The 26,569-nt window shown below is 44.0% G+C and overlaps 1 protein-coding gene across 9 annotated transcripts in view; it reads left to right on the top strand.

The window, feature by feature from the left end:
• The first annotated feature begins 844 nt into the window (after nucleotides 1–844).
• Nucleotides 845–26,569, top strand: part of PCSK5 (proprotein convertase subtilisin/kexin type 5) — a 494,109-nt gene continuing 468,384 nt past the window's right edge. For 8 of the 9 annotated variants that reach the window (XR_009691159.1, XM_061132953.1, XM_061132954.1 and 5 more), the window contains exon 1: nucleotides 845–1,188. Coding sequence is in view for 7 of the 9 variants with exons in the window: in XM_061132953.1 (XP_060988936.1) it covers nucleotides 997–1,188 (192 nt within the window). In the remaining 2 variants the exon portion in view is untranslated. The remainder of the gene's footprint in view (nucleotides 1,189–26,569) is intronic. The other variant, XM_061132956.1, reaches the window with a different exon arrangement.

A 26,569-nucleotide genomic window follows, 5' to 3' on the forward strand; every position in this document is an offset into this window, starting at 1 on the left:
CTTCTCCCGGGAGCAGATTTTGTGAAATAAACAGTTGTTGAAAAGCATGAAGAATTAACGAAGTGAAAATCTCGGGCTATTTGTTCGGCAATTGACACGCAAGTGACCTCCTTAAATACTTACTTGTTTAAGGAGGTTCAGAGCTAGGATGAATGAATCTTGGGGGCGCTTGACCAGAACCAGCTTGTAAATCTCTTTAGTCTTTCGGGAAGTGGCGGTAAATTAATACGAATCCAGAAGGGAGAGGAGAGAAGAGGGTAAAACCCCCACACCGGAGCTCTGCTCTCGGCCATTTGGAAAGACTCGCTTTTGCTGCTCTGGACCCTGTCGGTTACAGCCCGAAGAACCCAGCGGCGCTAGGACCTGGTTGGCGCCTCACCGTGGCCGCTTTCGGGCGGGCGGAGGAGGGAGAGGAGGAGGGGGATGTGGGAAAGGAGGGGTGTAGAGGGGGGCGGGGGGAGTCATTTATGCAGAGCAGGCGCTGCTGCCATTGCCACTTACACTCCCAGCGCGCTGCTTGGAGCCGGAGGGAGCTCGGGGAGCGAGCTAGCGAGCGCTCGGAGCCCGCGCCAGCAGAGGGGGCGCCCAGCCGCTGCCTGCACCGCCGCCTCCGCCGCGCTCGGGGGCCCCGGGAGGAGCAAGGGCGAGTCGGAGAGTCCGGGAGCCGAGCCCGGCGAGACCCAACTGCGGGAGGGCGCCCGCCCCACTCAGCCGCCTCCTGCGCCGGAGCCGGGGAGCGCCGGCCGACCGCCCCGCGGGCCGTAGAGCTGGGAGCACAGGTCCCCGGAGCCCCAGGGATGGTCTAGGGCTGGGTGCGAGGCTCGCTGCTCAGCTCCCTGCCGGGGCTCGCCGCCTCCTGCCGATCTCCCAGGGCTGCGAGCCGCGGCGGCCGGGGGCTGCGCGCTCGGGCGGCCCAGGCCGAAGAAGTTAAGTTGTGCGCTCAGCTTAGTGAGCGGAGCAAGCGAGCGATCGAAGCAGCAGCCAAGCGCCGGGGCCATGGGCTGGGGGAGCCGCTGCTGCTGCCCGGGACGGCTGGACCTGCTCTGCCTACTGGCGCTCCTTGGGGGCTGCCTGCTCCCCGTGTGCCGGACGCGCGTCTACACCAACCACTGGGCAGTCAAAATCGCCGGCGGCTTCCCGGAGGCCAACCGCATAGCCAGCAAGTACGGATTCATCAACATAGGACAGGTAACCGCTGGCTGGCCGGGTTCTCGGCCCTGAAGCTGCGAGGGCGGGGAAATGGGGGGGAGTCCCCCACGACCTCGCGCTTGTCCCTCCTCGTCTGTCCCCTCCCCCTCTTCCAGATGTGTTCTTGCAGCTGTTGCCCTAACTCTTCTGCGATGCTCTCTCTCTCCTCTCACTCACTCTTACACACACACACACACACACACACACACACTCGGTCTCCAAAGTTGATACGATTTGTGTTTTGTTTACTTGTTTCTTGCAAATCAGGAGGGACAGGTAGGGTCTCTGGAAGAATCACGAGTGTACATAACCTCCTGGTAGTTTCAGACCCGACCGGACCTCTTGCAGTGGAAAGTCGGGGAGCAGTGGACTCTTTTAGGGGTTAGGGGGATAAGCACGCCCCTGGTGCCGGCTCCCTGTGGTTTCTGAGAGCCGGGATAAGGGGAGAGGCAAGGAAGGGAAAGCCTTTCCTGCTCGGACCTGAATTCAGCCCTGAAAAGAAGTTTCCTCTTTTAGGAGCGAGAGAACCTCTGGTCACTCAGTGAAGGCGCCTGAGGCGTGGAGGGCTGGAGCTAGACTCGAGAAAGGGGAGAGAGGAGGCGGCCGGACTCGGCGTGAGCGAAGACTTGTGGGGAGACCTCCTGGCTTCCCCTCTCAAGCTGGATAAGCGTGGGGGCTTCTAGATGCAGAGCCGGAGTGGGAGGTGTCAAACTTCCGAGACCACTGACCTGGTTCTGCTTTGGAAAACAGCGGGTCTTCCCTCTGGGAGTTATGTGCGGGACCCGGAGGCGGCGTTGGCGCGGGGTTTTCGTGAGGTCCCGCGGGCTTTGGGCGGAATGGCCCGCCTGGGGGGACTGTGAATTGGGGGATGTTATGGGAATGATTGGAAGCACTACAGATTTGGAGGTACCTCCGGGCTTGGCTTCCTCGCTCTCTTTCCTGCAAGAAATGGGTGGAAAGGGCAGTGGAAGCAGGTCCCAGAAAGTGCTCCCACATCCTTACACCCCTCCCACTCGCTCCCCCTGGCCTGGCCCGAGGAGTGGCGCTGGTCTGACTCTGATGAGACTCTAATGGGGGAGGGAGGCGAGGGTGATAGGGGCGCCCTCACAGCAGGCACGCTGCTGGGACTGCTCTGGCTTCACGCGCCCCGCGTGCTCTGCCTGGGTGAGGGGAGAGGAAGATGCCGGCTGGGGCCACTGGAGCAGGAGAGCCCAGACTGTTGGTTTCTGAAGCTATGGACCTCCATGTCCAGGAACACGTCCTCCAGCATGGGTACTCTGGGCTGCTGGGAGAGGCAGCATCCAGAGCAGGCAGAGCTGCCGCTGTTACTGCATCTAGCAGAAGCACTGGGGCTTCGGAGGAGCGGGAGGGGGTCAGGTGGGGGGATCTTGCTGATGTTTGAGGGGCCAGAGAGTGGACATGTTCTGGAGAAACCAGTCTGGTGGAGGGCTGAGACCAAGGCAAGGGGAATGGTCTGTACTTCTCATCCCCCAGTCTAACACACACCGGAAAGGAAGCCACAGCCAGCCAGATTTTTTTGGTCTGAGTGCTTGTCATTTTCAGGAGAGTTTCATTCTAATGGCCTGTGAGGATTCTACCTGCTTCTTCTGTATTCTTTTTATGGAAGAAAACATTAAGTCTATTCAAATCTTTTTTACATGAGCTTGAAGTTGGGGGGTGCTGCATGTGACCTGGGGAATGTAAAGGGAAAGGCTAATAATAAAAGTAGTCATGTTAATAATCTTTCCAGATGCATCTTTCAGGTTCAGCTAACACTGGGCATCTCCCATAAAAGCGGCATATTGGGAAGAATAGTTCTTGACCATACACTTTCTTCATAATCCACAGAACAACCATTTTTGTTGGATATTACTTCACTTACAGCAACAGGGAAACCAATATTCTGGAGAATTTACCCACACAGGCCACCTATCTAGACAGTGCAAGGGTGTGAATCAGACCTAGGACTGTCTGGTCCAGGCCTACGCCTGCCTGTGAGGATGAAAGGAAGGCGGAAGAAAGTAAAATCCCCATTTCCCTGAATTCTGATTTAGTGACTCAGTAGACGGAAAGCAAATGTCCAGGCTTAATTCACAGATACTTAATTCCAACTGACCTGGACTTCTTGAACCTAAGCAGCTTTAGGAATTATGAAAGTGGAAAGATCTGTATCAAAATAAACTCATTAAATAGAACTTACACATTTGGAACCTGTCAGAATGGGGGAGGAGAAATTGACACAGAACTCATTTTTGAATAAGCAAACATGGCATTATCCTGCAACCTTGCCTGACTTTTTACAAAGGGCTTTATAGTGAAGATCCGTGGATTTTCATTTAAAAGGTAATACTAAGAAAATTTACATTCAAGTAACACCAAATGTGGTTTATTGTGGTTTTTACAATGCCAATGAGGAAATTGAGAGCTTACTGGGGTGACAGAGGACTCCTTGAACTGATGCCCTGACCAGTGTAAAAAGAATTCTTACAGTGAAAAGCATTTCCTCTGTAGATCAAAGGGCTAAATCTTGAAGGTGGTAAATTGAGTTCACACATGCAATATCATTGCACTGTAAGGGCCATCTTTTTGTTGTTCTTTCTTTATATCAGTAAGCCAGCTGTGGTTCAGTTGAGGGCAGTAACTAATTTGCAAATATCTCTAGAACGTGCCCCTGTTTTTACCCATTTGGGCTTGGGGTCCCACCTCATGTGTCACAGATTGGAACTGAGGCCTTTATTGTTTCTATAGTCATTTAATATCCTGGTAGTATTTTTGAGGTCTTTTCTGTGTAATATTTTAGGTGAATAAAATAGTGACTTTGTACCACAGTAAAAATTTGGTTTTGAATATCTGTTCAGAGTTTCGGTGTCATGTTTTCTGTAGCATCTTAGCATTTAAAAGCCACCATAGGTAAATTTCTGGCCTGGAGATTTCTACAGAAAACCTGGCCTGTCATGTTCAAGACAGATAGTATATAGAGACTGACACAAGAGAAGTAAGCAAATAGGCAAAAAGAACATGCTTGACCTCCTGGAAGGGGAACAGTAATGAAGCTTTTCTTGGCTTGGGTGCTAGAGATGGCAGTTATCTTGGTAGGTTTTCACATAATGTTTGTCTTTTGTGAATGGTTATGCCTCGAAACTCTAAAATGATGCTGTAACTAGTAGTAGTTTTCATATCATTATATATCATATTTTTCTTGGCATTAACATCAGCTCTATAAAGTCCTGCATTTCTTCCCCTACAAGACCCAACTCCAAGCCGTCTCAATATTTAGTGTAATCAGAACTGCGAGGGTGGCTGAGGGTAGGGACATCTGTCTGTTGGCCCACACAGGGGTGGAAAACAGAGGCCTAGCTTTTAGCTAGCAGTGGAGTGGTGAGAGGATAAAGAAGACATGAAAGAATAAGACCCAACATGATGTTAATTGTGAACCTTTGTTTGGCTGCAGTCTACAAACCTGGAGGAACTAACTTCTGGGTATTCCAACCCAGGGAGAAGGTCCTCCGTTTTGGCTCTGTGCGCCAGCTGCATTTATCCTTCTGTGAGGTGCTTTTAATCCTTGATTCCAAACTGAGATTACCAGATTACCCTCCCCACCCCCCACCCCCCCCAAAAAAAACTTTGTGACTTATCTTGAGCAAGATTCCAGAAAGATAAAGCCAGCGGAGACTAATACTGGGGAGAATGTTTTACCTGGCAGTCCCATTGAGAGCAGAGACTTGGAAACCCCAAAGATACCACATGCAAGGTCTAGGAAAGCAGGAAAGTCAGTGAACTTAATGGAGCGCCTATTCCTTCATCTGTAAAAGAATAAATCAGATAATAGAGGGAGTCGGCTCTGTACTGCTCAGCACATAGTTAAGTAGCTTTGGAAGGTTTGTTGAATCCGAATCTGAAATAAGTGAGATTCAGACTTTATTTAGGTATGATAAAAGGAAGACATTTTTATAATGGGAAAATGCAACACACTGAAGATCAGGAAAATATGTTTGATGACTGAGTCAAAAAAGCTAAGTCAGAGCTCTGTAGACAGGGAAACGGGTTTTCCATTTCAACCAACAATTTGAAATAGTTTAAAAATAGTTTTCCGCTGGGTTCTAAACAATTCTGGCTGATTTCCCATGGCAGTGTTCCCCTCCCTGGCTGATCTTTGCTGTAATCCATTAAATAATGTAGGATAAGCTCACTGGACATGGGAGAAGGGGACAAAAAATAATCTGAAGACCGATTATTTTATAAAGCACCTTGCCTTGGTACATTATGAGAAATCATGTATGAATTCCTATTTCACTTAATTCTGAATGTGGTCTGCATGACAAAGGTGACAAGAACCATTTTCAAATCAGCAGGACAGGATGCTTTAGCAGGAAGAACCTTGTTCAGCAATGTCCTGAAGGTCTCTCGCTTTCTTGGTTAGTTTTGACCTGTGAATAACATGGGATGCTTGAAGTGCTGGTAAGCAGTGGAGGGTGAGTGCCCCGTGCTCATGGATGGCATCAGAAATAGGGGACAGGGCTAGTCTGGGGGGTTGTATGGGAGTGCACTGTGCTCCCCTAGTTAAATCCTTAGGCCTTTGTAAATGGATGTGGGAGCCCCAGATTGATCCCTGTGTGATGCATCTGGCTTTGCACCAGGCAAGAACCTCGGCTCTGATTTCCACACCCAATAACCTTAGCTCTGACCTCTGCTAGCCACCCTCACATGCATAGTTCTCATGAGTGGGGGAAACTTTCAGGAGAAAAGCAGTTCAGAGTGCTTGGTCTGCTGATGGTGGGTCTGTTGCTTTAACCTCATAGGCTAGGAATGGCTTGTATGTGGCCATTGGGATTTTCGGGGTCTATTTGAAATGAAACACTGCATTTTTGTGAGCCCCAAGGCAGTTGAATTTGCCTTATGACTATCTTTCATGAGTTTATATCCAGAGGTCCTAATCTTAAAGGTCAGCCAGAGAAGCAGGGTAGTGCGCTGGGAAAGTGTCCAGCCATGTCTGACTCTCTGGTTAAGGGAGGGAGTCCTGACCCAGAAACATCCCCTGGGCCGGGAGGGGTATTTGTGTTGTCGGTTCAAGTTATGCGAAGCAGTGTCTGGGTTTTCCCCAAGGCTGAAGTATCTGCAGACATCTTTGTGCCTCGGGATTTGATCACTTGGCTCATTCAGGTTGGATTAAATGACAAAGAAGCCGACTTTGGCTTCCTGGGTGATAAAAATGAACATGTATAGATACTCATGTTATGAATATGCTACATATATGAATTTTTATTTTTATCAGGATTAAATTTGCACATAGTCTAGGGTTGCAGAGAGTCGGACATGACTGAGCGACTAAACTGACTAGAGTGCAGTTGTGCATGCAACATTCTCACTAGCTCAACAGATTACCTCTCTCTACCTAAGTGTGTCAAGAGGGAACTATCCAGGCCAATAAACTCTTCCATTTGAGTTAACCCTAGGAGGAAAAAGAGACTAGAAAGAAAACAAAACTAAGTCAGAAGGTTTGAGTGAAACTCTAGGGTTTTCCCTTTTATTTATCAACCTGACCCTCAAGTTGGGGACCTGAGCACCTGCCCCACCTACCTCTCAGGATTGCTGTGTTATCAAGTGCCCTAAGAACAAACATGAACATATAAATAAAGACAGACATAGGAAAAATTATATGATCTATAAGGGCTCCAAGGAGATGGAGGCTGCTCCAGAGGAAAAGTAAGAGAATGCAGGAGTTACTAGGAGTTTCTGTAGTGGAGCACTGGTGAATTTCCATCTTCTTGTAATTGCCCCTGGGGATCTACTGGAAACAGAAATGGGGTGGCATCAGTGTGGCATGACTCTCCCATTGTTGTCATTCAGTCTGTCAGTCATCTCCAACTTTTTGCAACCCCATGGACTACAGCATGCCAGGCTTCCCTGTCCTCCACCATCTCCCAGAGCTTGCTCAAACTCATGTCCATTGAGTCAGTGATACCATCCAACCATCTCATCCTCTGTCATCCCCTTCTCGTCCTGCCTTCAATCTTTCCCAGCATCAGGGTTGGCTCTTCGCAACAGGTGACCAAAGTATTGGAGCTTCAGCATCAGTCCTTCCAATAAATATTCAGGATTGATTTCCTTTAGGATTGACTGGTTTGATCTCCTTGCAGTCCAGGGACTCTCAAGAGTATTCTCCAACACTGCAGTTCAAAAGCATCAATTCTTCAGCACTCAGCCTTCTTTGTGATACAATTCTCACATCCATACATGACTACTGGAAAAACTACAGCTTTGACTAGATGGGCCTTTGTTGGCAAAGTCTCTGCTTTTTAATACACTGTCTAGGTTTGTCATAGCTTTTCTTCCAAGGAGCAAGTGTCTTTTAATTTCATGACTGCAGTCACCATCTGCAGTGATTTTGGAGCCCAAGAAAATAAAGTCTCTCACTGTTTCCATTGTTTCCCCATCTATTTGCCGTGAAGTGATGGGACCATATGCTATGATATTCATTTTTTGAATGTTGAGTTTTTAGCCAGCGTTTTCACTCTCCTCTCTCAGTTTCATCAAGAGGCTCTTAATTCTTCTTCACTTTCTGTCATAATGGTGGTGTCATCTGCATATCTGAGATTATTGATACTTCTCTCGGCAATCTTGTTTCCGGGTTGTGCTTCATCCAGCCCAGCATTTTGCATGGAAAGTCTCACATTTCCCCTGAGAGCCTTGGAGGGTGGTGTAGGGCTGGGACAGCTGACCAGAGCATCAAGCAGCCAAGGCTCCCCATCTCTTGGTTGAACAGCTTTGGTTTATAAGGCATATGCGATGTGGAGGTTGCATGATTTTTTATTTTTATATAGACAATCAAACAGTCTTTTAAGTTTGACTCAACTATGAGTTATGTGTAGGAGAGTAGTGGGAAATAAAACTGAAATATAGAGAGGCCCATAAAGAATACAGATGGGACTCTTTTGAGTACATGTGTCAAAAACCCAACTCATACTGCTCAAATAAAACCAATAAACAGGCAGATAAGGGAACAGGGAATCTGTTGGTTTAAACAGATCCACATGCCTTTATATGCAGTTCTGAAGGCAGAAGCTGAAACTTTTTGCAACCAAACCTCATCTTATCTGTACTTTCTTCATGGCAAAAACCTACCCTGACCTAAACTGGCCTCAAGTATGACATTACTGTGTTTGATTGCAGAAATCTATTACTGAGTTTGATTTTGAGGCTGTTGTCCTTGATCCACATAGAGTGTATATTACACTCCACTGTACTTTTCTCATCTGAAGAATTATGAATTTCTGAAACACATATAGATTCAAGCTTCAGAAAAGTGATTGTGGGTCTATCCAGCTGAAAAGTCAGAGGTAGTACTAACATCAGATTCTTATCTGTTTCCCTGTATTTGCTTCATTTTCAATCAGGCCCTTTCCATGAGCAGTAGAGCTCTTTTGATTCTTAATACCTCTCTTACCCAGTCTTGAAATTAACCCCTGAAAAAGATTTCAGTTCTTCCTCATTTTCATGTCCCTATTTTCAGGCCAGTCACTTTGTTTGTGGGGGTGGTGGTGTTTTGGTGAGTTAGCTTGGGTCACTTGTCCACCCTTGAAGTGAGGGAGATGTTGATATTGGGTGGGCGCCCTACCAACTGAGGAAGGACGGTTTCCTAAAAGAAGAGAGGATGCCACTACTAGAATAAAGGAAAGGAGATGTAGGACAAGAAAAATACCCACTACAAATCAGATTATATAAAGCCTTAAATGCCTAGGTTAGGGAGTTTCAACATGATCAAGGAAGATAAAGAGTTACATTGAACATCCCTGAGAAGGAGGCAACAACCTATTGATTCAAAACACATCAGAATCTACCATGTAATCCATAATATACTCTCTGCTCTCAGGGACCTAGGATGTTTTTATCCATAACCACTCGTAAGGAAGACAAGTACTGATGGAGTCTCAGGCAGCGCGGTATCGTTTAGCCCTGCGTGGTGGGGAGTTCGCTGGTAGCTGTGTGCATAATGAACTGGAGGAGGCAGAGAGGGTATTGTGTTGGGCAAAGTTATTGTTATAAACACAAAACTTGTGACAACTTAAAGAATAGATTCAGAAGCTCTAGTACAGGTGGATTCAGTATGGCTCAGTAATCCAGTGGAAGTGAACAATGAGAAAGAGCGAGAAGATGAAGAGAAAAGGGTTTATAGCTTGGGACCAGGAACGTGGGGGTCATCTGTGGGATGAGGACCGCGTGCAGGAGCATTTTGGGGAACAACATGGGAGGTCCAGCTGTAGAGAGTCAGGCAGATGGAAATGTACAGTAGCCAGGAGAGAATTTAGGGCAGGAAAGAAGTGAGCGCTGCCGCTCAGCCATCTCAGTATAAGTAAAGCTGTGAAAGGACGCAGGATGCTAAGATGTGAAACAAACAAGATAGGAGGGCTGAGAATACAACCCGAAGGAATGTCACCATGTAGAAGGCAAGGGATATAGGGAGTAGATGAAGAGGGTGGGGAGGCCCTGAAGACGCAGTCATAAAGCCACAGAGGGTTACGCTAGAGACAATCTAGGTGATGAGAGCCGAGACATGGTGCTGTGTTCTCAACACCAATGCTTGACTGAGTAGTGAGGGGAAGTTTCATTGCACATCTGCCTGCCCTCCTACGTTATCTCCCTTCATCTCTTTCTCATCAATGTCCTGGTGTATTTAGGATCATAGGTATAGAACTAAAAGGGTTTGAATCCTAATACTGCCACTTCCTAGCGGGGGCACCCTAGGCAAGCATCTTAAAGATGCTTAAAGAAGCACCCATCTGTCCTACTATCTTCATGTGTGAAAAAGGTCTAATAGTATTTCCCTCCTGGAATTGTTGTGAGGATTAGTTAAAAGTAGATAGAATGGTGCCTGGCACATATTACATACCCAGTGAATCTCAATTGTTTTATCTTGTTTTTTTAAGCCAAGTTACGCTCAGTTTTTATATACTTACCATTATATTGTGAGGCTTTTCCAATGTTACTGAATACTTTTAGACACACTTTAATGGCTGTATAATTGAAGGTACCATACTAAGTTGCAATTAGTGTGACCGTACACCAGTCCGTCCTAAGGAAACCAGTCCTGAATGTTCATTGGAAGGACTGATGCTGAAGCTGAAGCTCCAATACTTTGACCACCTGATTTAAAGGACTGACTCATTCGAAAAGACCCTGATGCTGAGAAAGAATGAGGCGGGAAGAGAAGGGAATGACAGAGGATGAGATGGTCGGATGGCATCACCAACTCGAGGGACATGAGTTTGAGTAAGCTCTGGGAGTTGGTGAAGGACAGGGAAGCCTGGCATGCTGCAGTCCATGGGTTCGCAAAGAGTTGGATACAACTGAGTGACTGAACTGAACTGATAACCATATTTTGCAAGGGAGAGCCCTGGTTTATGCCTGCAGTAAATCAGTTCACCTGAATTCAGTATTTTTTTTTAATATCCCCTTCACTTTCAAACATATCTGAGTTTGGCAGAGAAATGATATGGTCAGCCTGATTAAATGTGTGTTTTTGTGTGTGGGTGTGTAATTGCATGTCTGTTCTTCCACTAGCTGGGAAAGCCGGGCTGTGCCTCATTCCTATTTGTGTCCCCAGCACCGAGCACAGTGGCTGGCATGGGAGAAGCACAGTGGGCACTTGGGGCGGCCAGCATAATGGGTGTACCTGGAGAGGAATGGATTTGGAAAGGAAGAGGAACATGGGTGCCTGGAGACTAAAGAGGAATGAGGGTGAATGGAGATTTAGGCAGTTTATGTTGGGGAGGAAAGGAAGTGAGCGCATGTAGACAATGGCCTGGATCTCATTATCAGTTCAGAGGTGAAGGCCACCGGCAGAGAGAGGGGGAACTGGGTGAAATTAGTGGCCCAGTGCTTCAGTCTTTGGGAGCATTGTTAGGAAATTCTGATAAGAGATAATGACCAATGCCAGTGAGAAGAGGTGCCAAATAGCGATGGCAGTAGCTGCTTTTATGTAGTTATTGCTCAGTAAGTAGTGGTTAACAGAAAGAGTGAGAAAATGAACCAGTCTCCATTGTTTTGTGCTTTTGTCACTAATACTCAAGAACCTGAGATTAGATAAGGGCAAAACAGGGAGTTAGAATGTGTCAGGGTGAGAAAGAAAGGAACAAGAGACTGGGGAAGCTGGGGGCGATGGGGATGAATGGTTCTTGAATGCCAAGGATTCCATCTTTGAAATGATAGACCACAGTGTCCAGGTTTTGAGAAGAGTGGTGGGGCCAAAATAGGACTGGTGAACCAAAGGAATAGGGCAGTTATAAAGGCGGGGCAGTTATAAAGGCTATAGTTCAAAATGAAAATGGAAAACCAGCTTGGTTAGAGGAATAGAAGTGGAAAGATGGAAGCCATCCCAGAGGGTAATTTTGTTTGTATAGATTAGAGCTATTCTGCATAAAGTTAAGGTCCAAGGTGGGATGACCAGATAGAGAACAGGTGAAGGCCGGTGAATTGGATGGAATCAGGAAACTATGAGACTATGATATTAGCAGTGTTATCAGCTTGGTTAAGATAAGGTTTCCAAGTATTTTGTGCTGGTGTACCCACTAGGCAGATAAACATGAAGTCTGCCCCATACTTCAGTTCTCCTTTGGTAAATTTAGGTATTATCTCTACTTTACACATCTGTGCATTACTATTTGCACTGCAGGTCCTCTGTCAACTTAAGGGATAAAGACAGACACATGAGCGATTACTTTCAACTCTCAAATGAACCTTCCCATATTTGATTTAAAAACTGAAGATTGTGTTGAGCACTGAATATGGAGGGAAGGTTGTAAACAGAATGTGAAGCCAAGAATAATATTTAAGGGTGATTTTAAAATGTTTTATACAATGTCACATTTTATGTTTGCCTCTACCTTTTAGTTGTCATGTAGACTACTTTCCATTATAATAATTATACCTATAATTTATTCACATCATGTATTCTGCCCTTTATGTAATTATATAGTCTAATGAAGCTATGTATCTTTTATGTATTCTTAGTTTAACTTTACTGCCTTATAAGAATATGGATATATTTTGAAATGTGTTTTTAAACTTATTTATAATTTGCTCTCTGTATAATGTATAATATTTTTAGATTGTGCTCTACAATATTAGATTAATCTTGTTTGCATTTTTATGTGAGTCTGATTGTTAGGTTAGGGTTAGCATCATACAAGAAGCATGAAGTTTCAAGTTGAATGTTCTGTGCATTATGCGTGCATGCTCAGTTGTGTCCAACTCTGTGACCCCAAGGACTATAGCCCATGAGTCTCCTCTGTCCATGGGATTATCCCAGCAAGAATACCTGAGTGGGTTGCCATTTCCTCCTCCAGGAGATATTCCTAACCCAGCGGTTGAACAACCCATGTCTCCTGTGGCTTTTGCATTGGCAGGCGGATTCTTTACTGCTGAGCCTCCTGGGAAGCCCTGTCTGTGCATTATCTAAGGGGTCACTTCTGTCCTGGGCAAATTACTCTGTGGATACCCTGCCATCATGGAAACTGGTTAAGATTTATTAAAAACAAGTCCCTCCCTGCTGCCTTTCCCAGTGTGCATGTATTTGTGTGCACACACACAAATGTATATCTCATGTATATTTTCCACGAGTACTTAAGGGCTGATATTTTTGTAGTAAGTACTTAAGGCCTGATATTTTTCTACTCTGAGAAGCTCTTGCAGCTGTAAAAATAGACCAGTTCTCTCCATATCAATGTTCCCAGGCTTGCACCTTGTTTTCACTAGTTGAAGTTTCTCAACCATAATAAAACTGGGCAGTGCTCACAAGTTTGAATGCAGTGCAGGCGGGGAAGACAGTTTCAGGACCTTTAATCTTGTAAGTGTATATCCGTAACTACAAGTTTAGAAGTTTGCCACTTACTCATCCTGGGCCTATTCTAGGTGCATTTAACTAATGTTTTGTTTTGTTTTTTTTCTCCCCCCTGTATGTGTGTGGAACCCATTCATCAATTTCAGTTTTTCAAGAGAAAACTAAATTGTAGGCCATTTAAGATTTATTATAGCCTAGTTCCCAGCAAAACCTTTTTTCTTTATTTTTTTAACCTTGGGGAATCTTTCCACTTGTTTGGTGCTCATGAGCCAGTTTACCAAATGCTGCATTGTTTGACTCATGATAGGGTGATGTTATTGCTTCTGGGCTGGTTGGACAATGCTGAGAATCAGTAAACAAAACTCAGGGATGAAAACAGGTGACTTGAATTCTCCTCTAGGTCCTGCCCTGCCACAAATTTTCCACATACTTATGAACTGGTCACAGGTTTTTTGTTTGTTTGTTTTTTGTTTTTTCCTGTCTTAAAGGATTAGTTTTATTCATTGTTTTATTTTAAAAATAGTTATTGAAGGATACCATCAAGAATGTCAAAAGGCAACCCACAGAATGGGAGAAAATATTTGCAAATCACATCTGATGAGAGACTTGTATCCAGAATATATAAGGAACACCTACACTCAATATTAAAAGACAAATAACCAGTTAAAATAGCCAGTTAAAATAGCCAGTTAAAAATGGGCACAAAGGATCTGAATAGACACGTCTCCAATAAGCACATGAGAAGATGCTCAACATCATTAGTCATTAGGGAAATGCAAATCAAAACCACAATGAGATACTAATTCACATCATACTCAATTGGACTACTATAATCAGAAAGACAGATAATCACAAGTGTTGGCAAGGATGTGGAAAATATGGAACTCTCATATGCTATTGGTGGAAATGCAAAGTGTTACAACCACTGTAGGAAGACAATCTGGCACTTCTTTAAAAGGTTAAATGTATTAGTAGAAGTACCATATGATCCAACAGTTCCACCCCTAAGTATGCATTCAGGAGAAATGAAACATTTGTTCACACAAAAACTTGTAGACAAAAGTCCATGGCAGCATTATTCGCTGGAGCCAGAAAAATGAAAACAACCTAAATGTCTATCAACTGATGAATGGACAAACAAAATATAGTGTTTCCTTACATGGAATATTCTGCAATAAAAATGTATGAAGTACTAATTCAGCTTCCCTGTTGGCTCATTGGGTAAAGAATCCACCTGCAATGTAGGAGACACAGGAGATGCAAGTTCGACCCCTGGATCTGGAAGATCCCCTGGAGTTGGAAATGGCAGTCCACTCCAGTATTCTTGCCTGGGAAACCCCATGGACAGAGAAGCCTGGTGGACTCCAGTCCATGGATTAGCAAGGAGTCTGATATGACTGAGTGACTAAGCACTAATATAGCTACAACGTGGATGAACCTTGAAAACATTCTTCCTGGCTAAGTGAAAAGAGCCAGTCACAAAAGGGCATGCATGTAGGATTCTGTTTATATGAAATGTCCAGAGTAGACAAATCTACTGAGAAAGAAAGTAGATTAGTGGTCACCTAGGACTGGAGCAGTGAGGAATTGGTGGGGGGTCTGGGGGACTACTAATGGGTATGGGGTTTCTTTTGGTGGTGATGAAAATGTTCTAAAACTGGATGTGGTGATTTTTACACAGCTGTGTAACTGTACTAAAAATCATTGAATAGTATACTTTGATAAATGTATGGTATTTGAATTTTACAGTAAAGCTGCTAGAAAATAGTTGTTGAGTACCTATTGCTTAACAGCCATTTTAATAGATTTAGTCCTACTGTATCTGTCTTTAGTAAGATGTCTGCTCACATGGGAGAAGGCAATGGCACCCCACTCCAGTACTTTTGCCTGAGAAATCCCATGGATGGAGGAGCCTGGTAGGCTACAGTCCATGGGGTCACGAAGAGTCAGACATGGCTGAGTGACTTCACTTTCACTTTTCACTTTCATGCACTGGAGAAGGAAATGGCAACCCACTCCAGTATTGTTGCCTGGAGAATCCCAGGGATGGTAGCCTGGTGGGCTGCCGTCTATGGGGTCGCACAGAGTCGGACACGACTCACGTGACTTAGCAGCAGCAGCTGCTCACATGGAGCTTATATTTAGTGGAAGGAGTCACCCTATGAGGCAGTTATGACATAAAATAATTTCAAATGATAAGTTGCTATTGGAAAGCAGAATACGTTAGTAGAGTCTAAAGTGCCTGAGGATGGGAGGACTCCTTTAGATAAGCTAGTTAGGGAGCCTCATTAAGTAGGGAGCAGTTGAGCAGAGATCTGAATAAGGAGCTGGCTACCTGGAGGTCTAGGGTGGGGTGAGGTCCATGTAGAGGAGACATCAGTGCAAAGTCCCTAGAGGAACAGAAACTAGCTGGTGTAAATGAAGTCTAGTTACCAAGGATGAAGGGGTTGAGCTTGAGATCGAAGAGGATGGTCTTAAAGCTTAATTTTGATGATGCCATTTGCCTGTTCAGAAGTCACCATTAGCCCCCATTTACCTTCTGCATTTACACAGATTCTTCGTCTGGGCTTTTAAAGGCTCCTATCTCTACTTGTCTCAAAATACTTTTCCCGTTGCTTTTTTTTTTTTTTTTTTGCTCTGTCCCTTAACAAAGCCAAACTGGACTTCCCATTATTCTCCAGATCCTATACACAGTCCTTTCCTGTTTCTGTGTCAGTCTTTCCACCTGCAATATTCACCTGACTCCTTGCTCTTCTGGAAGTTCTCTTCTTCAAGGTACATCTCAGATGTCACTTGCACAATACCTCACTCTGGAAATACAGGTAAAATACAGGTTTAGGCATAGTCACGCTGATATTTCAGTTTGTTGACTGCAATTGTATTTTGCCCAAAATCCTAAGAGGCTGAGTGTAGTTAGTTTTTTCCTTCTTTTTTCTCCTTGTAAAAGGCTTAATTATTCTGTAGCACATAGCATGGTGTTGGCTCTATATAAATAATCATTAAATATTGATCAAATCCTAAAGTATATTATGAGCCAGCAATGTATATAAAATTAAATCTGAACGCTGGAGAAAAATGACAAAAAATTCTACTCCGCAATCAATTGGGAAGGCTAACAGTGCATAGTAAATTCTATAGGGGAGTGTGATATAAAGGAGACATCCAGGATTGATGAGTCATGTGTGTGTGTATTCTAAAGTCCAGGGATTCCTGGGAAATAGCCTAATCCTTATCTCTGACTATTTCAGATCTTGGCATCGTCAGCAGGGTTGTTCTTCCTGGCTTTGACTTCATGAGAATTCTTAGTGGGAGAGTCAGAGTACACAGTGTGACATCTTCCACCCTGAGAGCCAAGTCCCAGATCATCCTAGCACGGGGATGGCTTTTCCAAGGATCCCAGGGAACCCTGAGGGCTCTCCTGTCTGTGCTCATGTCTCTGGGGGTAACAGTGCAAGCTTTGTGTCCTTTGGACTGGGAGGAATAACAGCACAGAGGGTTCCCCCAGTGATGGAGTTGGTCAGGATTAAGAGGACGTTTCAGATGGCAGGCAGATTTTAGTCTGTATAGAATCGTGGGAGTAGCAAAAATAAGCAGATTTGGTGCACGTGACAGACCTTAAAGCTCTGTATAATATAAGCCGAGGAGTCTTATGATAGTCAGAGGCCCAGGGCTGGCCAACCTGGATCAGCCATGGCGGAGCTTACCTGGATGGGCCACTTTGAAAGGCCAAAGTTCTCAAGTTAAATCTGCATGAGAGGAGGAATTAAGGCTCCAGGACAAACAGACATAAATTAAGCCCTGCAGCCAGCCCTTAAGGAGTAGCTTCAGAAATATCCTTGGAGATAGGAAATAAACTCAGGACAAATAGAGAAACTATCCTTTGGGAGTTAGCTCCACTTAATTATGAATGGAATGCTCTCTTAGTTGGGTGACATGGCCAGAAGCCAGTCTCTCAATCGAGATGGGTCTCCCTATCTGACCTTTTCAGTTTGATTAGATCTAAGCCTCAAATAACCAGTCCCTTCAGGTTCTGGCAGATAGAGGAAGGTGAGTTATATTTTCTGGGTCAGATGAAAGGGAGATGGGAAAGCTGAGTGTTCTTGTGCTGTATTCGGTTCTGGAGTGGAGATGTTCCTTTCTCTCCATTGCGATGGATCTGCTATGCGTGCATGCACGTGTGCTAAGTCGCTTCGGTCCTGTCTGACTCTTTGTGACCTTTTGGACTGTAGCCTGCCAGGCTCTTCTGTCCACGGGATTCTCCAGGCAAGAATACTGGAGTGGGTTGCCATGCCCTCCTCCAGGGGATCTTCCTGACCCGGGGACCAAGCCCACGTCTCTTATGTCTCCTGCATTGGCAGGTGGGGTCCTTACCGATAGTGGCACCTGAGAAGCCCCTGCTGTCTATTAGCCCCCGTTACTTCCTGTGTGGACGGTCGCACCAGTCCTACCCTGTCCCTATGTCTTTCTATGCAAAACATGTCACGTAAGGCAGTTTCATTTTTTCAGAAACCACTCTGGTCAAAGAGACTTCTTCCTCTTCCTCCCCTGCTCTTCCCCCCTCTTCCCGCCTCCCCCTCCCCTCACCACTCCCCTGCCCCCTTGCCCTCCCCTGAACCTTTTGCCATTCTTTGCACATGCACTGCCCTGCCCTGCTTTCCTGCCCCGGATCATGTGGCTCCCACTGCCTGGACATCCTCATGTCCAGTCCTTACTTGTTCAGCAGAGCCCTTCTCAGATGTCATTTCCTCAGACTGAGACTGCCTGTGGATAAAACTTTTTTTGTTTAAACTCTCATCGAACTTGTACGCTTCTTTTTCCTGGCATTTGACGCTTCCCGTTTGTATTCCATTTATTTGTCTGTCTTCTCTCCTTTAATAGATACTAATCCCCCGAAAGACAGGCTTTTCTGTCTGGTTCATCTTTGTATCACATATGGTACCTAGAAGAGTGTGCTCTGCCATTCAGAAGGCCTCAGAGAAATATTCTGAAATGGAGAAATGGTTGTGAGTAAGTGAAGGTGAGAAGGGAACAGAAACCATAGCATCATTAGTACTGGCCCCTGAATATTTTTGGTTCTCCTCCTCGCCTTGTGATAGGATTGCATTTCCCCATCTGGGGTGTACGTGTGCTCCTGTAACTTCTGTGGTGAAATGTGAGCAGAAGTGACACACATCCCCTCTTTAATTGTCAGCACATGATTTACTGTGCTCTCCGTCTGCCCCACTGTGATCTGCAAGCTCCAGGTGGTGGGTGCTCCATTGGCCTGGGTCCTTGCAGGCCATGCTGAGCGGCGCTCCCAGCCAACACACAATGGATGTGTAACATGAGCTAGAAACACGCTTTTGTTGTTTTCAGTCACTGAGATTCATGGGTTCATTTGTTTCTGCTGGGGAACCTGGCCAGTTCCCACTAATACAAAAGTACAATAGCTTTCTCCTTAGCCTTGCACACAGTGTACATGGAGATCTGTTATTGAAGAGGGAGAAAGTCTATGTGATATTCTAGATAAGAACCCTTTGACTTAATAGGAAGACCTCAGGGATCTCAGGTATGCATTTTGCTCATTATGCAAGTGATAATTATATGTGTTAAAAAAATCAGAAACCAGATATTAGGTATTTCCCAATGTGTGTATAGGATTCTATTCTTTAGAGATTTGCATTTCCTGAAAGAAACCCTGAAGATCCCAGAGCTTAACTGCACCTCATTGCTTCTCTCCAGCCTTGCCAGCCGACTGGAGGTTTGTTCCGTGAGTTCAGATATACATTCAAAAGACTAGGGAAAATTGAGGGTGATTTCCTTTTCCAAGGAGACAGAAACCATGTATTACAGTTTGTCTTATTTTTTTCCCGTCAAATGAAGATGAATGTTAGCTTTGTACCTCAATTAATTGTTTAATAGTGAACCTGCTTTCTGCTTGCCAACTGCACTTGTTTGTTTGTGCCTTGGCTAAGGACCACACCATACTCTCAGATTATAACACCCACTGCTACAGAATCCACTTAAATTTGCCGCTGCATCCCATGGGCCATCGTGTCTTCATCGTTAGTGAACTGGCCTCCCAAACATGTGGCTATCCATGTTCTTACTGATTTATGTGAGGTGGACGTAGTGGAGAACATCTGAGATTTAAAATGTTATGGCCTGAATTTCCAACTGTTGACATGCATCCAAAGCAGCAGATTTTTCTTCTTTGGCAAGACAGAACTGAAGCAACATGCAGTGATTTGGTTCGCCAATTTGTGAGCTGTTAAAAATCGGAATAACTTAAAATGAGGAGAGTAAGCGCTGCATAATGTGAAAAATATTCTAAAGGTCACATGGCTGTGCAGCCTTAGACAAGTTAAGCACCATGAAACTAGAACTATTTTGAATAAATTTGAAACTGCATGTGAATGAACATGTGGATATTTTTCCCTCTGCTAAAATATTGTTACCAAAGTAGTCAAAATCTTACTTAGTTCACCCTAAATCTGAAAATCTGAAGAGACAAAGGTTCTAATGAACCCAAGGAGGTCCTGATTTTGCCTTTTAGTCCTGCAGCAATGGAGCCATTTCTGGCCTTTTTTTTTTTTTTCCCCACTTGTGGCTTTTTTTTTCTTTGCCATCACTCTGTCCTTCAACATTCACTGCAAATATCTTAAAATATTTGCCCAATGCTAAGTACACTACTAAACCCTGGAAATGCAGCAGAGAACTAAAATCTCTACCTTCTTTGAACTTATAAGGATTTACAAGCTTGCTTCAAAATAAATCACCCAAAACCCTATGGCTTAACATGACAGTCACTAACTGCTATGAGGCTGTGAGTTGACTGTTAGATTCTTCAGCCAACTGTTGGGTCAACTAGGGCCTGCTGGTCTGGTATGGCTTCACTCACGTTCCAGTGGTTGGCGCTGGCTGCTGGCTTAGATTATGGAGGTAACTAGCCATAGGTCTCTCATCTTCCAGCAAGCTGGTTGAGCTTCTTTCCATAGTGACAAGAAGATGTCTCAGTGGCCAGAGAGAAATCCTCATTGTGCAGGCTCCTCTCAAATTTTTGCTTGTGTCCCATATATGAACCTAGACAGTGTATTAAAAACCAGAGACATTACTTTGCCAACAAAAGATCATCTAGTTAAAGCTGTGGTTTTTTCAGTAGTCATATGTGGATATGAGAGTTGGACCATAAAGAAGGCTGAATGTTAAAGGATTGATGATTTTGAGCTGTGGTGTTGGAAAAGAGTCTTGAGAATCCCTTGGACTTCAAGGAGATCAAACCAGTCAATCTTAAAGGAAATAAATCTGAATATTCATTGGAAGGACTGATGCTGAAGCTCCAATACATTGGCCATCTGTTGGGAAGAGATGACCCATTAGCAAAAACCCTGATACTGGGTCTTTGCACTGGTCATAGCAAACACCCACTTCCAACAACTCGAGAGAAGACTCTACACATGGACATCACCAGATGCTCAACACCAAAATCAGATTGATTATATTCTTTGCACCCAAAGATGGAGAAGCTCTATTCCATACAGTCAGCAAAAACAAGACCGGGAGCTGACTGTGGCTCAGATCATGAACTCCTTATTGCCAAATTCAAACTGAAATTGAAGAAAGTAGGGAAAATCATTAGACCGTTCAGGTATGACCTAAATCAAATCCCTTATAGTTATACAGTGAAATGAGAAATAGATTTAAGGGACTAGATCTAATAGACAGAGTGCCTGATGAACTATGGACAGAGGTTCACGACATTGTACGGGAGACAGGGATCAAGACCATCCCTAAGAAAAAGAAATGCAATAAAGCAAAATGGCTGTCTGAGGAGGCCTTACAAATAGCTGTGAAAAGAGAAGTGAAAAGCAAAGGAGAAAAAGAAAGGTATACCCATGTGAATGCAGAGTTCCAAAGAATAGCAAGGAGAGATAAGAAAGCCTTCTTCAGTGATCAGTGCAAAGAAATAGAGTAAAACAACAGAATGGGAAAGACTAGCAATCTCTTCAAAAAAATTAGAGATACCAAGGGAAGATTTCATGCAAAGATGGGCTCAATAAGGACGGAAATGGTATGGGCCTAACAGAAGCAGAAGATATTAAGAAGAGGTGGCAAGAACAAACAGAAGAACTATACAAAAAAGATCTTCACAACCCAGATAATCACAATGGTGTGATCACTCACCTAGAGCCAGACATCCTGGAATGTGAGGTCAAGTGGGCCTTAGGAAGCATCACTACGAACAAGGCTAGTGGAGGTGATGGAATTCCAGTTGAGCTATTTCACATCCTGAAAGATGATGCTGTGAAAGTGCTGCACTCAATATGCCAGCAAATTTGGGAAACTCAGCAGTGGCCACAGGACTGGAAAAGGTCAGTTTTCATTCCAATCCCCAAGAAAGGCAATGCCAAAGAATGCTCAAACTACTGCACAATTGCACTCATCTCACACGCTAGTAAAGTAATGCTCAAAATTCTCCAAGCCAGGCTTCAGCAATGCATGAACAGTTAACTTCCAGATGTTCAAGCTGGTTTTAGAAAGGTCAGAGGAACCAGAGATCAAATTACCAACATCTACTGGACCATCAAAAAAGCAAGGGAGTACCAGAAAAACATCTATTTCCACTTTATTGACTATAGCAAAGCCTTTGACTATGTGGATCACAATAAACTGGAAAATTCTGAAAGAGATGGGAACACCAGACCACCTGACCTGCCTCTTGAGAAACCTGTATGCGGGTCAGGAAGCAATAGTTAGAACTGGACATTGAACAACAGACTGGCTCCAAATAGGAAAAGTTGTATGTCAAGGCTGTATATTGTCACCCTGCTTATTTAACTTATATGCAGAGTACATCATGAGAAACGCTGGGCTGGATGAAGCACAAGCTTCACAAGATTGCCAGGAGAAATATCAATTACCTCAGATATGCAGATGACACCACCCTTATGGCAGAAAGTGAAGAAGAACTAAGGAGCCTCTTGTTGAAAGTGAAAGAGGAGAGTGAAAAAGTTGGCTGAAAGCTCAACATTCAGAAAACTAATATCATAGCATCCGGTCCCATCACTTCATGGCAAATAGATGGAGAAACAGTAGAAACAGTGGCAGACTTTATTTTTTGGGCTCCAAAATCACTGCAGATGGTGACTGCAGCCATGAAATTAAAAGACACTTACTCCTTGGAAAGAAAGTTATGACTAACGTAGACAGCATATTAAAAAGCAGAGATATTACTTTGCCAACAAAGGTCCATCTAGTCAAGGCTGTGATTTTTCCAGTGGTCATGTATGGATGTAAGAGTTGGACTATAAAGAAGGCTGAGCAGTGAAGAATTGATGCTTTTAAACTGTGGTGTTGGAGAAGACTCTTGAGAGTCCCTTGGCAGGAAGGAGACCCAACTAGCCCATCCTAAAGGAGATCAGTCCTGGGTGTTCATTGGAAGGACTGATGCTGAAGCTGAAACTCCAATACTTCGGCCACCTGATGTAAAGAACTGACTCATTAGAAAAGACCCTGATGCTGGAAAAAATTGAAGGTGGGAGAAGAAGGGGATGACAGAGAATGAGACTGTTGGATGGCATCACCAACTCAATGGATGTGAGTTTGGGTGAACTCCAGGAGTTGGTGATAGATGGGAGACCTGGCGTGCTGCAGTCCATGGGGTTGCAGAGTCGGACATGACTGAGGAACTGAACTGAGCTGGTACTGGGAAAGATTGAAGGCAGAAGGCAAAGGGGATGACAGGAGATGGTTGGATGGCATCAATGACTCAATGGACATGAGTTTGAGCAAGCTCTGGGAGATAGTGAAGGACAGGAAAGCCTGGTGTGCTGCAGTCCATGGGGTATCAAAGAGTAAGTCAAGACTGAGCGACTGAAGAACAACAGTAACGTATTTGAACATCTCCTAAGTCAAAGCAAGTCACATGACCAAGCCCAGCTTCAAGAGGCAGTGACATAAACTTCACAACTCCATACGAAGAGAGGCAAAGAGTTTGTGGTCTATTTTGTAGTCTATCACAGGGAGACTGTTAATAAATAATTGAATAACAAACAAAAAGTGTGTCAACTGATGGTAAATCCAGCGGATGGAAAGCAGGGAAGGGGGAATGTCTGGGAGAGATTTTCAGTTGTAAACAGGACGACTGGAGAAGTTTTCATGGAGGAGGTGACATGGGTAAAGATCTGAAGAAGGTGAGCTAAAGAAATGTATCTTCCAGAAATGTGGAGGAGACACATTCTACTAGCCGAAGCAGCCAGTGTTAAGGCCCTGAACAGGAGAGAGCTTGAGAGAATGAAGGAATGGTAAAATGTTGAGGGAACAAGTCAGGTAATAGAGGGACTGGAGAAGCAATGGGGCTGGAAAGGAGAGGTGAGGGAGATTCTGTAGATTAGTGTTTCTCACAATTTAAAAAAATATTTGAAGTACATTTGATTTATGGTGTTCCAGGTGTACATCAAAGTGATTCAGTTATGCATATGTATATTCTTTTTTTCAGACTCTTTTCACTGTAGGTTTTTACAAGGTATTGAATATACAGTTATCCATGCTATGTAACAGTAGGACCTTGTTGTTTATTTTATGACTTCTCACATTTTAATACACACAGAGTCACTTGGGGAACTGTGTCAAAATGGAGATTCTGATTAGGTCAATGTGGCCAAAGTTTCTGTGGCTCTAACAAGCTCTCCAGCGACACCACTACTGCTGGTCCTGGGACCACACTTTGGCGCAAGCCTGTAGGTCACTGTAGGCTGTGCCCAGTAAGGACTGGACTTTCTCTGAGGGAAGAAGAAGGCCATTTGATAATTTTGAGCAGAGGTGTGCCCTGGTCTCCGTTATGTGCTAAGATGCTCGTTGTTTGGAATGTGGACATCCACAGAGTATACGAGATAGAAACATCGTGCCTTCTGATGTGGAGTGAACTTGGTCTGGATTTTGCCTGCTGAGACTTTAGTCATCTGAGTGTCCTTTCCTCCACAGGGCTGTTTTCTTCTTTGTTGGTGAACATGAAAGAGACCTGTCTCTGGACGTCTTCTCCCCAACCCCACTCCCGTATGGGATTTGCTCTAGAGTAAACTGGCTCTCTCTCCTTGCAATCACCCAAGTCCTGATTAATAGAGCTGGGCAGGACTCAGCCTTTTCTTTCCCCCAGCCTCAGGGACCCTGACTAAGTGGCTGTCAGTCCCTGGCTCACATTCCAGCCACCTGGGAGCCTTTAACGACACCTTCAGTGCTTCTGATGAATGGACCGTGAGTGGGGTCTGAGCATCAGTCGTCTTAAATATGCAGCCAGGGTTGACAGCCACTGCTGTGCTCAGCTCTTCCTCAGCCCCTGATGGCCTGGCTGTGTCCCCGGAGCTCAGAGCTTCTCTCTCCCCGAGGAGGCCACCTGCCCTCTCCTCTGGTCTCAGCCTTCTCTCTTTTCATTACCATCAAAACTCAGGAATTATTAGGTCATTTTCAACTCTGTTGCACTTTGACAATTTCAGCCTCAGTAGTTAAGTTTTGCTAAATTACACTTTATTTGCTTTTGGAGTGGGGTGGGGGGTCATCTTTGGATAGCTACACGTATATAAATATTTGTTGATGTTGAGGTTCACAGAATTCTGCTTTTTGTGTGCGATTTCTGTTTAAAGGCCCTGGCCACATAATAAATCTTTAAGTGAACTCCAGGATCTTTACCCAGTGGATGGAATACCAGGAGCCCGGGCTGAAAATGATTTGGCTCCTGATTTCATGTTTATGAAGTACTCCCAAGTTGCTTATAGATGTAGTTTCATACCCTGAATACAATGTCTGCTTACTTTCATCTCATGTCTCATTACTACATTTCACTATTTATAATAAGTACACTAGAAATGAATATACTTTGTGCATTCTGAAATACTCGTGGACAGCAGTTATATTTTTGTATTACACATAAGCACTTAAATAAATATGCTGCTTACTTAAACATTTCTTTATTTTACAGTCCACCAGGCAGTGCAAAATATAGAAGTGGCCTGGAGTCTGTCTTAACCTTTGAGAGGTCCTTCTGAAAAAATTCCTTAGGAAAGTGCTTTTATCTTTTTCCTTTTCATCTAGTCTGTAAGTATATAGGTCTTATTTGAAGGTCTTATTCTTTAATGGCTTTTTGTTTTCTAATAAGAGTAGGAAATAAAGAAAAATGAAAGGCAAAATATTATCTGAAACTTGGGTCACAAATTTGCTGTATCATCATGTACCCGGAATGACTTGTCTGTGCGTTATTAACTTGTAACAGATTTACACTAATTATTAACTCAACAAGATGGGTTTACTCAAGTGTTATCATAAAGGGCTTTGTGATGTGAGAGTATGATCAAGTTCCATAACATTTATTGCTTGAGTTTTGCTGGATCCAGCATTCCATTAAGGCACCACCTTGTGCATTATCACATCGGATTTAGCTTTTCCTTATTGTTAGAAAGAAAGAGTGTGTGTGGGGTGTTTTCATTAATGGTAATTTGTCGTGAAAGACAAATGCCACTTCCAACACTCTGGGGCTTTGGAAGATTCCTAATAATGTCTCCTAAAATGTAAATGCCCCATTAGGCAGCGAGACTCATCAGGTTTCAGAGTTGCTAGCATTTGTGTCACCTAGATCTTCGTTATAAAGATGAAGAATCTGAGGCCTCAAGAGAAGAGGTATAGTTAGAGCAATGAATGGGCATTTAGCAGACCTCAGTTATAGTATCTTTAAGCTCTGATTTTAAAAGTGTCTCCTGAGAACTGTCTTATTAATAATATAGAGAAGCTTTTCTGGTCATCTTAATCCTTTATAGGAAAAATATATTTCTTTAATAAGTATTGCTAATAATTTTTGTATTTGTCAAGACCTATGTTACTTTAGGAGATGTGTGAGTGGGGAAAATTTGTCAAAGGCATTTGCATGGATAGGTTTGTGGTGTATGAAAAAGTATCTCTATTTTGGAGGCAATATTCTTTTCCTTATTTCTGTGAAAAATCTCACATTTATACCTTTTGTTGTTTAACTACCTTGAAAAGAAATGTTAGATTTTTTTTTTCTTCCTGATTTTGGTACATCGAAAGGTCGTTTTTATGGTGGTGGTTGTTTAGTAATGAGGTAAATGATTGATCTAATGGCTGAAGCATGAACAGCTTGCTTGATCTCTTGAACCAGAGAGCTGTTTTCTGGGGAAGGTCACAAGGCCCGTTTTGGGATATGTAGGAGTAGTGGTCACTTTTACAAATAGGAATATGACCATGTTATAATGGGGGTGCTTGTTCCCATGACTGTAACCTGAACTCTGTTTTCCTTGGGCTTGTTAATCTGCATGATGAGGGGTAAATTGTTGTAGCCATTACATTGAGCACTTACACATTCCCTTTACGGGTCTATGGAAGTTAGGCAGTAACTAAAATAAAAGAATAGAGACATTTCAGCATATCACTGTAAGAATTCAAATTAATATGATACATTTGAGATATGGGAGTAAACGCTTGTGACTGTCCAAATCATTCTCTGCCCTGGGTCTTTATCACTTTAGTTTATTGCAGCTTTAAACCTATTTCACAATTTAG

The sequence above is a fragment of the Dama dama genome, chromosome 29 (assembly GCF_033118175.1).
Source record: "Dama dama isolate Ldn47 chromosome 29, ASM3311817v1, whole genome shotgun sequence".
Classification (NCBI taxonomy): domain Eukaryota; kingdom Metazoa; phylum Chordata; class Mammalia; order Artiodactyla; family Cervidae; genus Dama; species Dama dama.